Source organism: Astatotilapia calliptera, chromosome 17, assembly GCF_900246225.1.
Source record: "Astatotilapia calliptera chromosome 17, fAstCal1.2, whole genome shotgun sequence".
Lineage (NCBI taxonomy): Eukaryota > Metazoa > Chordata > Actinopteri > Cichliformes > Cichlidae > Astatotilapia > Astatotilapia calliptera.
This window is the reverse complement of record NC_039318.1, coordinates 30,925,372-30,939,965: the sequence shown is the minus strand read 5'-3', so window position 1 is coordinate 30,939,965 and position 14,594 is coordinate 30,925,372. Positions and strand designations below refer to the sequence as shown.

The following is a 14,594-nucleotide window of genomic DNA, read 5'->3' as shown; positions in this document are numbered from 1 at the left end:
CAGCACTGTGAGAGGTTACAGTAACCTGTGGGAACATACAGAAAACCAGAAGTACTGAAACTTTAAAAAGTCATCTTGTTTCTGTTTGCAAAGGTTAGCTGGCAGTGACAGTTCAGTAAAGTGAAGTGAAAGTCAGTTTTAAGAACATCTAAAGGTATTTTGAGGCACTAGTTGTGTCAGTTCCTTTTACTATAAAGCTGTTATGTCATGTTGATTTTTGTATTATACATACATACATACTTTTATAGTTTTTATACAGTGCATTGGTGCGTATAAACATGGTGAAGACGCTTCAAGATCATAGGAAGGCACTTGTTACATCTAAGGTATCCAGAAGAGCATCTCTGAATGCACAGCAGCAGTAGACCGCACACCATGTGAAACTCTTGTCAGCAAGGAATAAGAAACTGAGGCTACTGTTTGCATAGGCTCACCAAGATGGGACAAAGAAGATTAAAACAGAAACGCCGTTTGGTCTGATCGGTCTCGATTTCTGCTGCAACATTCGGACTATATAAAAATTAACAGTATTAACAGTTCAGGCTGCTGCCGGTGGTGTAAAGTTGGTGTAAAGGTGTGGCGGATATTTTACTTCGAACTCTTTGGGTTCCTTTGTACTCATAGTGAATCGTTTAAACACCACAGTCTACCTGATTATTGTTGCTGACCATGTCCATCTTTTTTGACAATATATTTTGATGGCTGCTTCCAGCACGATAATGCAACATGCCACAAAGCTCAAGCTCTTACACCGGTTCCTTTAACATAAAAATGAGTTCACTGTACATAAATGGTGTACCTAGTTAAGTATATATATATTAAATGCTAAAAATGCTGTGATGATTGCAATGTAGTGCATACTGTGTACAATTAGTATTATGGATTTGGGACATATCCATAAGTCCTGGTGAGTTGCTAGTTTAACTGCTAGGCAAAGTATTTCAAAAATGTATTTTATCTGCATGAAAGCTGGTCCGCATGTACATCTGTTTATCACTGTATGAACGTTTTCTAGGTTTCTGGGGTAATTCAGAAAGTAGTTTAGAGCAGCTGTGATCTGTGGTGAGAGTGGTTTTCAAAATGGCAAATATAATCAGTTGCTTTACTGACTGAAAAGACAAGCTTTTTATATCTGGTAAAGAGAAGTAAAAATGTGTAGTATTTACAGTAAAGCAGTTGGGTATTAGATAAAAGTAAATAAACACAGAAGCTTCCTTTCACAGATATGGATTAAACCTAATCCTAGAATAAATACTTCTTTTTCTACACTTAATCCATGGCTCGCAAAACACCTGCAGAAATCTACAGCCACATTAAAAACTCTGAGAAGTTGTGTTCCTTTGTGCTAAATGCTATTGTCAACACACGGACAAGCAGTCTTTCTTTTTTTTTAAAAAAGGCAAACTTTTGTTCCTCAAAAATAATACACTGTATAAAATGTAAATTATGTCATCATTCCCACCTTCATTGTCACCTTCAAATACTCCTCGTCACTGGGGTTTCTACTCAGGAGTGTCTTTCAAAGGACATTTATGGATGCTTGTGGGTTTAAAAAGGTCTCTAATTAATTTCAATCTGAATGAATTTGCAACAGACAGATTCAGCCTGTGTGCAGATTGTCTGGCATATGTCTCTAAGAGATTTCTTCCCAGGATCTGCAGGTGATTGTAGTGTAGTAACAATTCTGACCCACATGGGAGACCCACACTAGAAGAAATAACCCTAAAAGTTTGGTAAAAATATAAACACAAGGCCTTGTTGAATAATGTACTCTGGGCAGACAAATCAAAGATAGAACTGATAGAAAACACACAGGGGAAGATTTTCAGGAGGATAAACTTATACCAACTGAAATGTATGGAGGTGGTGGTGCTATGTTTTGGGTCTCTTTGCTTCCTCTGGGAGTGGACTGTGAATGAGCTATGAATTCTGCATTAGATCAAATACTTTTCAAGAGTGATATGCAAAAATAAAAAACTTTCCTTTTTACATAATTTGTGGTTATATTGCTTCTTGTCACTAGAAATTGCTAAAGGACACTGACTTGTGACTGGCACATCCTTCGACTGTCTTCTTATGTACATGCAGCTTAACTTTAAATATCCCTTGTGAAGTATTATACATAAACAAAAGAAGAAAAAGAAGAAAAAAGCTCTTGTTTACATGTGATTTTTTCCCCCCTTAAATATACCTCAAGACCACAAACCACTAGGGTGTGTGCAAAACAGCATGTAGGTCACACACCTGAGTTGGATACAACATGGGCTATACCTCTTTCAGATCTAATTAAGTCTCACTGTTGCTATATCTTTCTCTTTCAACTTCACAATGAATACCGAAGACCATTCCAACACCTCCTCCATCCTCTTCTTTTTACCTACATTCCACAACTGCTTCTTTTCAGAATCGTGCCTCGATCCTTGGTACATTGCTGCTGGTGTGGTTATTCTATTAAGCTCCATACTTGGCATCTTGGCAAACATCAGTGTGACAGGGAAACTCATTCAGAATTTGCGCGGTTCCTCCATGTCGCAGCACCTCATCTTCAACCTGGCACTGTCGGACCTCCTCTGTCTGCTCATCCTGGTGGTCGGCAGCATCGTTTTCTGGACCGGGCTACATTTAAACCATTCAATCTGTCAACTTCTCGTTTATCTCTTGTTTTTCTGCAACACCACCAACTTAAACGTTCCGGTGCTGATAAGCATCCAGAGGTACTACCAGGTATGTATTTATCAGTCCTTTAAATATGTTGTCATTTTTTCTGAAAATAAGATCACAAGTAGGACTTTTGTTTGAGTCAATTAAGAGTGTTTCTTATCTTGGGAAATAAAAAACAGATGTACAGTACTGTCTATAAGTACTGTCTAAAAGAGCCACCGCACATTTGTTTATATTTTCCTTCCAATGAGCCAGACTTTCCTAAAGTTTTTAATGTGGTCTTAATCAATTGTTTAAGGCTTTCTGAAGGTCTTTCAAAGTTTTTCTTTGGACATTGGCAGCTTTTCATTTACTTTCAGTCCATTTGGGATTGTTTTGCTTTATTGTTTTTTTAAATTTAGCCTCTTAACACTGATCTTTGAATCATTCAAGCATATAAAGGTTACAGGGATGAACCAGTGCTGTGTCTACACATCACAAAAAACTGAGCAAATAACCAGTTTTTATCTTTGGGTACTTTGTTACAAGCACAATCACAAAAATGCATCATTTATCCCCATTCCTCTAGTTGAATCTATAAAAAAATACCAACAATATCACAGTTTGACAGGCATAAAATAGTAATATTGCACCAACAATGTGATTCCTAAGATTTGTTAGATGAAATCTATATAAACTGAAAAAGTGGAGCACAAAAGTGAAAGTGCTAAAAACTATCATCTACAGATGATATTTGAAAGTCATGTCCTTAAGATATAGGGGGAAAAAATCCAGCAAAGACCTGACACAGGACCTGAGAGATGCATCTGGCCCTTTAGTTGATTTATTCACTGAAACCTCATCAGAAATAGTCTCAGGTGGCTGTCAAGAAATCATTCTTAAGGAAGGGAAACAGGAAGAAAAGCCTGAGGTATGCCAAATTACACAAGGACTGGGCTGAAAATCAGTGGCCACATGTACAACCTTGTAATATTTTTGTTCAAATCATCCTCAGTATATTCAGAAGAAGAGGTCAAAATGGAGGTACAACACTGAGTGTCTACAGCAGCTGTAAAACGCAGTGGATCCCTTATCCCCTGGTTTGGAGATGGATTTTTTTCAAAATTGGTGGACTGAAAAATACAAAAAAAGATACCACCAGATTTTGATCCATCGTGAAATACCATCTGGAAAGAGTCTGATTGGCAACAGGTTCATTTTTCAGTACGACAACAATCCCACACCCACTGCCAATGTAGTAAATGCAAACCTGTATAGAAAACTGCGCAATGGAACACTATCAGTCATGGATTGGCCTCCAGAGCCCAGACATTAGCATTTTTGAAACAGTGTGGGATCATGTTGACAGAGAAAAGAACAAAAAGGCAGCCAACATCCAAAGAAGAGCTTTGAATGTCCTTCAAGAATCCTGGAGAACTATTCCTGAAGACTACTTAAAGAAATTACAAGAAAAATTTCCTATGAGTATTCAGACTTTCAAGCTCATTAGATTTGTAGAGCGTTTTCCATTGTTCACATACATTAACCAATTATTCTTTAAAAAAAAAAAAAGGAAAGAAAAGAGAAAGGTAGCCAAATAAAAACAGTAAAAGAAACAAATGAAAATCTACTTTGGCATTCTTACGCCAAGCCAAGCCCTTCCTTTGGCTCACATACGTGTAAAATTATTTCCAAAGTGAAGCATTTGTCATGCTTCCTACATGACAGAGTCAATAATATTTATTCTTCCAGTTCCACTACTGTAAATGGAAGAAAGAATAATCTTAATCTCCTCCTGGTTCCAATATACTGTACATACATTCCAATAAAAACCCCATTGAGACGAGATAAACTTTACAAGAGAGAATAATCCCTGCCGCTCAGTAATGTACCTCACTGGTCCCACCGGCATTTTAACCAGATATGGTCTGTAACAAATAAGCCAGCAAGACAAAGCTAAACGAGAAAGCCAAAAGACTCCCCAGTGGGGCGCAGGAAAGCTGAAGGAAAGGCGAAGGGGAAGAGCCGTATTGCATGAGGTGAACGTCATATTCTGAATACACAAACACTGATATCGCTAAATGCATCTTATATTCCCCTGAGGATACTATTATAACCCAATTTCCATTCATAAACCCACTTTAAAATCGTAGGAGCTTGTCTTCGTATCATTATTAACTTTTCTTTCTTTCTTACTTGTTTGTCCATGCGCACAATGCAAACAGAAACTTCTAATATTTAATCCAGCACAGTATTGATGATGCCAATTTGATAAAATGTATATAAATGTAAAAAGAAAAAGGTACAAGCTTAACAAATAGAACAATACCCTTTAAAATATGCCACTGCAGGCAAGATTTAAATAACAGTGACTATAATTCTTATTGGTGTGGGGATTAAAACCACTGATCACATAAAGGTAATATTTAATATTACACCAATTCTTCTAGAGAATGAAATCCAGATTGAATGGGTGGGTGTGGGCTCAATACCCACGAACACATCAGTGAATGAAAAATGCAGCAAACTTTAATCTAAAAATGTCCTTTTCATTTGCCAGGTTCTGCACCGTGAGAAGTGGATCGAAGTGACCCCGACACAGCAGAAGATTTTTTTGTCCTCTGTGTGGCTACTCGGAGCCCTGCTTGGTATATTTTTCCTAAGTGAGGTGAAAATTAAGAAGTGGACGGATAAGGGCTCCTGCGAGAATCTCAGCTTCTCACCGGTACAAGAATGTATCTACATCACATTCACAGTTATCAGCCATGTCGTCTCATTGACCTGCTACTCACTACTTGTTAGAGGGATCAACCGAATTCAAATCTTTGATAAGAAAAAGCTGAGGATTACCAAGTTATTTCTTCACATCATCGCTGGTTCCCTGGTATTTGCTGTCATTGCTCTGATGTTTCGCACAGCGTATGTGACTGTGCGTCTCGCAGCACCGGAAAAACTGCTTTACATCAGCAAAATGTTCATATTTATGGAATGTTTTTACTTTTTCAAGCACTCTCTGAACCCATTACTGTATTACTTTGCCTCTCTACATGAAAGCACCGATAAGGAAATCCGCTTCTTCATGTCTCTTGATGACAGCTCCTAATATGTTCTCCCATATTTTTGGCCTCCTCATTCTAATGTGGCCTGATAGCCATGAAAACTGATGGAAAAATATGGATCCTTTGTATGGACAAAAGAATTTGGATCTTTTTTACTGGACTGTGTGACTAAATGACTAAATGTATCAAGTTAAATACTAAAGTGACTGATTAGCTCATTTTCCTGTGGTATGATTATTCTGCCTTCACATTTTATCACCCATTAGGCTGGAGCCTAAATCCAGGTTACACCCTGGACAGATCGCCAGTCTATCGCAGCGCTAACACATAGAGACAGACAACCATTCACACTCATATTCATACCTACAGCCAATTTAAAACCCAGTTAAGTTAACTCATCTGAACTGTTGGAGGAAGCACGGAGAAAAAACACCCAACTACAGGGAAACAAGCTAGCCAGTGGATTCAAACCCAGGACCTTTTTGCTGCAAGGCAACTGGACTGCCACCATCCTGCTCTACAGTTTATTACATAATATATAATAATGTAGCAATGTATGTCATTGCATGGCCAAAACACTGTACCACATCCAAAACTAATAGATAGAGCTGTTATTTTGGTTCTTTAAATCTCAAACTTTGTTTGCTTCACTGAAAGAATGGACACATAAAAAAATAAAACGATCTAATAAGGAGATCTATTTGGCGATGAGACTTATTGTGTTTTGAGCAAATAAAATCAGACTTTTAATGTTTATGGTGCATTTATGTGCTGTTTAATGAATGCGAAATATGGTTCTGACTCCAAACACGTCACGTGAACCCTCTCTAACTGAGTGAGCAACTTAGAAAGACTGCAAAATGTTTTGTTTGGTTGATAATCAACTTTTAATTTTGATTGGTACAGAATTTTGGACCAGTATTTATTTTCTAACGCAGCTTTGGGTTGTAACTGTTAGCCGCACTAGGCACAGACAAGTTATTTTTAACAGCAGCAAGTAGAGCAGCAATATTTATTTATCACAGGCTCTAAATAGCTAACAGCATGTTGTTTAAAATACAAAACATCTTTGTAGTATTAATGTAGTTTTATGACACGGTAAACTTCCTGACTTCAAATCTCATAATCCCATATTTTATTTACAATAGAACATCAAAACATGTTGAACAATTATTTAACAAAAGTCTGTATTTATCTGGGAACTGAGGAGATCAGCTGCTGGAATTTTGGGAGAATATTTTTTATTTCATAATGCTCCAGATGTTTTCAGTGGGTGAAAGGTCTGGACAGCAGCCAAGCCAGCTCAGCGCCCTGACTCTTCTACTACTAAGCTATGCTGTTGTAATAAATGCAGCATGAGGCTTAGCGTTGTATTACTGAAACGTGCAAGGCTTTCACTAAAATAAATGTTGTCTGGATGGGAGCATATGTTGCTCTGCATTTGTGGATGGCACTGTGACAGCAAAAGTTCTTTTTGGGGGGATGTGTTGCTGCCATCAGATTCTAAATGAGCTAATATTTGTCATGCAGTAGTAAAACGTTCTAGTTTAAATACTGTCTGTGATTCACTGTGAACAAAATGTGGTTTCATGAGGTTTGCAAATCATTGCATTCTGTCTTTATTTGCATTTTACACAGCGATGATGACAACCTGAGAAGAATGAAAAGTTACATTTATAGTGTTAGTTTGCAGCTTAGCGTGTTAACATTAGCACTAAATGCAAACTGCACTTAAGGCTAAATCAAATGCATTAACTACACTGAATAGTCACTTTATTAGGTACAACTTGCTAGGAGCAGGTTTGACCTCTTTGTTCTGATGGTGGATCTAATTCTAACGACTGCGAGTTCAGCAAATTCACTGTTATGCTCAAGAAACCAGTTTGAGATGATTCAAGCTTTGTGACATAGAATGATATCCTGGTGGAAGAAGATGGATGCACTGTGGTCATAAAGGGATGGGCATGGTCAGCAACTATATTCAGGTAGGTTGGGCATTTAAATGAGGCTCAGTTGGTACTAACTGTGCCAAGAAAATATCTTTACACTGTAATCAGCAGCCTGAACTGTTCATATGGGATGGGTCAGTTCAAAGTTTGCTCATTCTCCTCTGACCTCAAAGAAGGATATCTGTATATCTTCTCTTTTTTACGAAATCAGTGCAAAATTAGAAACTTTTGAGAACTTAATACAAAAGAGAGCAAGCGCCTACCCGTCATGAGGCGAGACACAAAGGTCTCGGTGAGCTGCAGGAAACCGTGGTCAATGTACTGCAGAAAGGTGTGATGAGGGAGGCAGCGCACAGCAAACACGGCAAACAAGGTGTGATAGCCTGGAGAAACACAAAGGAGGCATCTGCTTTTTATGTTCCTAAATTCTCCTGCAGGCTTTTTAGCCCGTTTTCATGTTTACCAGTTTTATTTGTTCAGTCTTTGTATTGTATTGTAAAAAGCCTGACATAAAACAAATGGAACAAAGCATTCAGCTGACTGCTCAGCTTCAGAGGAGTGCATTTCTTACTTTTATTTACCAAAGGGATACACGCTCAGTATGCCTGCTGCGTTACACTTTCACTTCATTTAGACATTTAAACCTCCAGCCTCAGTGTTAAGGGTGTGTTGACGTCTCGCATTCATCATCTCCCCCCCCCCCCATTCCCTTACAGTTTATGATCCCAGCACAGAAAGCCTTCGCTGGTGCTTAGGCTCCAGAAAATTTGTCCAAATGATTAAAATGCATTCACACTTTCTTACTCATGTCTGCATATTGTTAAATGTTTAACATATTTTTGGTTACATTAGCGCAGAGGAAAAACACACACATTGTTACGCTGGCTGAGGCAGAGGCAGACCGGATTATAACAGCTAGTTTTAAAGTGTGTGATACCGGGTGGGAGGGGCAGGCAGAGACTCCGGGTGGATTCCAGGATCCGAAGCATGAAGTGAAAGACGGACCACTCGGCCGGACTGCCCTGCTGCGTCCTGGAACGCGCGCACGCACGCACGCACGCACACACGCACACACGCAGACACACACACACAATTCAGATAAGAACATTACATAAGGTGAGTACACATGTGATGAGAGGTTAACACAAATACACACATGTGGGCACACACGTGACGGGGAATGATGGTGCACACATACCTCGAGATGATTGCACACCTTTAGTCTGCACTTTATATTACATTAGTTGGAAACATGACTGATTTGTACTCACAAGCACAAAACACGAGGGCCGAGTTTGTACTTCAGCCAGACTGACTCCAGCACGTGTCTGATGAGCTCCAACTAAACACACAAACACACACAGACAGAGACACACCTTAGCGTTTGAGCCGCATATGCTCGATTAGATTCAAATGAAATGAAACTCGAATGATTTGTGAGCCTGTAAACTTTTGCGCAAAGCAGGGCGTTTTATCTGAAAAAGTTTCGACATGTTTTTCTGCTGTGGCGACAGTGATGTTCGCTTCATGGAAATTTACACTTGTCCTATGATCAGTTTCCTCACTTCTCCCTTTTTTTTTCCTACTTCCCATTTTCATCTCGAGTAAACAAGTGCAACCCCAGTGCACCAGGATGTGAACACGTTTCACACTCGCCCATATTATTTCGCCACACGCTTGGGATCATACGAACGCACTCGACCCGTCCTCAACGTATCGGCCCGTACTGAAAGATTCATGGGCTTTTTTCCACAGGTGATCACTCTTTCACTTGTACAATAACAGGAAAAACGATCCATATCCTGGACACCAGTTGGAAACCTTCCGCCAGCTGCTCCAAATGCCAGCAGCCAACATCCTCCACTCACCTCGGGGTGGGAATTAGCTGCACTTATGTAACAGACGAACCCAAAAGTCAAAAAGGTGTTCAGGATAAACATAATAATAAGCTCCTCTGGGCTTTTCCCCCCCACTTCTTGACGATGCTTTATTAAGTTTTAAATAATGTTAAACTTACCCCTGCACCGTCTGTGCTAAATAACACCATAAATCCCCCCAAACTCTGTATCTTTAAAAGCCATGAAAAAATATGAACCCCCGCTAAGGGTGATAACAATTTTAAATGGAAACTATGACAAAGGAAAACTATTATTTTTGTATTATTACTTTTTTTTCTAGTTTCCATAGTGGATTTAAAGGTTTTGAATGAATTCTGATTTAACTTTGCAGGGTGGTAGAGTAAGGTCATTTTAACAAGCCATTAAAATTTGGCAAGGTCTTCAAGATCAACCTAATGATTTATTGGTTGAAAATCGACAAAAAGCCTTACAAATGTGGTGTGTATTGTCAACATATACAGTGGGGCAAAAAAGTATTTCGTCAGCCATCGATTGTGCAAGTTCCCCCACCTAAAATGATGACAGAGGTCAGTAATTTGCACCAGAGGTACACTTCAACTGTGAGAGACAGAATGTGAAAAAAAAAAATCCATGAATCCACATGGTAGGATTTGTAAAGAATTTATTCGTAAATCAGGGTGGAAAATAAGTATTTGGTCAATAACAAAAATACAACTCAATACTTTGTAACATAACCTTTGTTGGCAATAACAGAGGTCAAACGTTTACTATAGGTCTTTACCAGGTTTGCACACACAGTAGCTGGTATTTTGGCCCATTCCTCCATGCAGATCTTCTCGAGAGCAGTGATGTTTTGGGGCTGTTGCCGAGCAACACGGACTTTCAACTCCCGCCACAGATTTTCTATGGGGTTGAGGTCTGGAGACTGGCTAGGCCACTCCAGGACTTTCAAATGCTTCTTACGGAGCCACTCCTTTGTTGCCCGGGCGGTGTGTTTTGGATCATTGTCATGTTGGAAGACCCAGCCTCGTTTCATCTTCAAAGTTCTCACTGATGGAAGGAGGTTTTGGCTCAAAATCTCACGATACATGGCCCCATTCATTCTGTCCTTAACACAGATCAGTCGTCCTGTCCCCTTGGCAGAAAAACAGCCCCATAGCATGATGTTTCCACCCCCATGCTTCACAGTAGATATGGTGTTCTTGGGATGCAACTCAGTATTCTTCTTCCTCCAAACACGACGAGTTGAGTTTATGCCAAAAAGTTCTACTTTGGTTTCCTCTGACCACATGACATTCTCCCAATCCTCTGCTGTATCATCCATGTGCTCTCTGGCAAACTTCAGACGGGCCTGGACATGCACTGGCTTCAGCAGCGGAACACGTCTGGCACTGCGGGATTTGATTCCCTGCCGTTGTAGTGTGTTACTGATGGTGACCTTTGTTACTTTGGTCCCAGCTCTCTGCAGGTCATTCACCAGGTCCCCCCGTGTGGTTCTGGGATCTTTGCTCACCGTTCTCATGATCATTTTGACCCCACGGGATGAGATCTTGCGTGGAGCCCCAGATCGAGGGAGATTATCAGTGGTCTTGTATGTCTTCCATTTTCTGATGATTGCTCCCACAGTTGATTTTTTCACACCAAGCTGCTTGCCTATTGTAGATTCACTCTTCCCAGTCTGGTGCAGGTCTACAATACTTTTCCTGGTGTCCTTCGAAAGCTCTTTGGTCTTGGCCATGGCGGCGTTTGGAGTCTGACTGTTTGAGGCTGTGGACAGGTGTCTTTTATACAGATGATGAGTTCAAACAGGTGCCATTCATACAGGTAACGAGTGGGGGACAGAAAAGCTTCTTACAGAAGACGTTACAGGTCTGTGAGAGCCAGAGATTTTCCTTGTTTGAGGTGACCAAATACTTATTTTCCACCCTAATTTAGGAATAAATTCTTTACAAATCCTACCATGTGAATTCATGGATTTTTTTTTTCACATTCTGTCTCTCACAGTTGAAGTGTACCTCTGGTGCAAATTACTGACCTCTGTCATCATTTTAAGTGGGGGAACTTGCACAATCGGTGGCTGACTAAATACTTTTTTGCCCCACTGTATCTATACAGATTTAAAATAATAACTCACATTTGACCTCTAACATTTCCTTCAAAAGACTGATGTGAAGGCCAAAATGGTAATATTACTATATACAGCTATATAAAACTGTGTCTTACTGCCATTGTTTGTATTAACAACATATAGACATAAAAGGAACAATATATGGGGATTCTAACGTTACTTTTGACCTCTGACCTCTTCTTCAAGGTCAAATAAACCTTCAGAAAATGTCTTTTATCTTTAAAACTGTTCTTAAAAATTCTACTGCCTTTGTTTGTAGGGGCAACATTTTGGAAACCATACTGCTGTATAAAGATTCTAAATATCACATTATAGTTTGCATCCAAATATCAGGTCATAATTGACCTTTGATCTCACTTTTACATTTCGCATCTGCCTTTCTTTCATGCTGCTTAGTCAGTTAGAAATTATCTGATAAGCTACAGTTATTCATGTCCATGTTATTTATGAATCGATACCTATGATCTACTCCTACATAATGTTTGTGTAATTAAAGTAAACATCTGTCATGCTACCCTTATTAAAGATCATTTAAAAAGAACAAAGAAAACAAATGAACATATAAAAATACAATATTATCTGCTTTAAAGTAAATACTGCTCAGAGAGTGAGCTGCTTTGGTGGAGGGCTGAGTTCTCAGAGTGCTTCTTGTCTGGGGATTTATTTCTTTATTATCTTTAATTTCTTTTAAATCCTTTTTCCTCTCCGTTTCTTTTTGAATTTTCTTAAAGCCCATTTTGTCAGCACTGTAAGCACAAATTAGGAAAGGAATGCCCCAAAAGACCATTGCATTCATCACGCATTTCAAAGTATTTTTCTCCAAAAATTAGAAACTGTACTCGGTTGTCAACCTTTCAAACAAAACAAATTCCTAGAAGCTCAAGCAGCTCGTTGCTGATGCAGGAGCAGCGTCTTTGTGGAGAAAACGGTCAAACAAAAGGCAATCAAGTGATTTAAAGGCACACACACAAACACAGTTATCCCTCTGCGGCCTTCTGCTCCAATTTATAAAGTCGCCAATTTGTCTTAATGAACCTCGGCCCAGACAGGAAGCTGGATTTACCCGTGTAGGTCTCCTGTTAGCAAAAAGTTTAGTAACCTTGGGTAGAGAGCAACTTTTCTACTGCATAGTAAGTATATTCCAGCCTATTAGTTGCAATACTTTTTTTTTTTTTAGCAATTCATATTCGGCTATTAGTGTGGTTGTTCTTTGCCTTGACATTGGCTGTGTTATAAAAAGGAATGCATCTCCGTTGTCTGTGGCAACGGGGACAGGAAATAAATAACTATGACAATAATGTACTGCCGAGCTGTAATCTATCATAACAGAAGTTCCCCAGCTCTTAAAAGCTGTAATCTTTTTCATTGCCAACTTTTCCCCTGTGTCAATGTAACCATTAGTCTCAATAAGCACCAACAAGAAGGGGAGATGTTCTGTTTTGTAGTACCACCCTGAGTTTTTCAAGCATGAGTCAGCTTGATGTGAGTCAGTTAGTGAGCTTAAAGTCAAATGTGCCCCCCCCCCCTGTTTCTCATAGGTGTTTGAGCATCTTTTAAATGAGTCCGTCATCCAAATGTTCACTTTCATGCAACCAAAGAAAAGAAATTATTATTTAAAAAATCATTTTCATTCCAAAGGCGCAGGTTAAAGCTCAGGAGCCCACCATACCAAGCTGAGCCATCGACAGATCCTACTGTGAGCAGATGAACAGAGAGGATTTCTTCTTTTCTTTTTTTTTTTTTTTATACTCTGTTATTTACAATTCCACAATGTAATGTCCCAAAACATAATGCATCCTGCTTTCAATTCACTTCCCGCCTTACCCTTGGCCTGATTTAACACTGTTGTGTTGATGTATGCCGTATGTCTGCTTTCAAGGGGCTCCTAACTGTGAAGGGACTCACCCACCAGGAATACTAAAAACTGACTTTACAGAGCCAAGAACCTCTATTTGATACTGAACACAGGTTGAGAAAGTCTTTCCACTTGGATGTGCAGATCCTATCTGCACGAGCTGTACATTTTAATGAAAATTTTATTTGTGCTTTGTGTAGCAAGTCTCAATAAAAACGGGGAAAATTTTCTAAAACTCTTCTAAACAACGATTTTATTCACAATAAAACATAAAAACAAACACATCAAATGGTTAAATTGAATATATACTCCATTATAAGAAAAAATACTGGGCTTCGTATAGTAATTAATTTAGTTATTTTTACTGTCTTTTTGTATTTTGTGCATTTAACTGCTGAAAATACTTATTAAATATATTTGGGGTTATAAAATAAAATGTTATGTTCTAATTATTTTTCCCATTTCTACTCTAATAGCGCTCACTTTGACAAGCTCATTTTTTCTATCGTGATCCCAGCTGCTGTGAAGGCTTACCCAGGCAATGCAATTATCCAGCAGCTACCCCCGCAGGTTTGCTCAGTGCTCACAGTGACGACTTCATCATGGATAAATTCCCCAGTAATACTGATTATTGCCATTATGTCAAAAGAAGTTGTTCATGCCATTTCAGAAGTATCAGTTATATTTAAGTTTTTTTATTTCCTGGTTGCAAAGAAAAAGACCATGGGAACTTCTTGTTATGCCAAACTTTAGAGATTTTACTGAATTTACCTTTTCCCCCCCAGAATACCAGGAGAGCGATCACTGGAGTTTAGTAATAATGAATAAAAAAGAATACATAATAAATAAATAGTGATTTTTTTGTTTGTTTGTTTTCAATGCCGTGACATTTTCAAAATAAAAGCCTCAAGTTATTTATTTGCTGCTTAGAAGGTGTTTTAGAAGAAGCATTACAAAATTAACACATCCTGCAAAAATCTGATTTTCAAAATAAAATATCTGACTTTCAGTTGATGTCAGCTTATCAGCATGCCTTATGGTTGCCAAACAAAAGTATAATAGTATGCTTTTTTAATAATAAAAGACTACTATTTAAATTGGGCT

General features: G+C 38.8%; 2 protein-coding genes across 4 annotated transcripts in view; one reads left to right on the top strand and one right to left on the bottom strand.

Moving 5' to 3' along the window:
• Nucleotides 1-14,594, bottom strand: part of gsap (gamma-secretase activating protein) — a 63,816-nt gene that overhangs the window by 17,150 nt on the left and 32,072 nt on the right. For all 3 annotated transcript variants that reach the window (XM_026146149.1, XM_026146147.1, XM_026146148.1), the window contains 3 exons: nt 8,920-8,990; nt 8,586-8,680; nt 7,912-8,031 (listed from right to left, as the gene is read on the bottom strand). In XM_026146149.1, the coding sequence (XP_026001934.1) occupies nt 7,912-8,031; nt 8,586-8,680; nt 8,920-8,990 (286 nt within the window). The remainder of the gene's footprint in view (nt 1-7,911; nt 8,032-8,585; nt 8,681-8,919; nt 8,991-14,594) is intronic.
• Nucleotides 697-6,019, top strand: LOC113008622 (delta-type opioid receptor-like). The gene is made up of 2 exons (XM_026146151.1): nt 697-2,724; nt 5,201-6,019. The coding sequence occupies exons 1-2, from the start codon at nt 2,329-2,331 to the stop codon at nt 5,741-5,743; spliced, it is 939 nt and encodes a 312-aa protein (XP_026001936.1). The 5' UTR covers nt 697-2,328; the 3' UTR covers nt 5,744-6,019.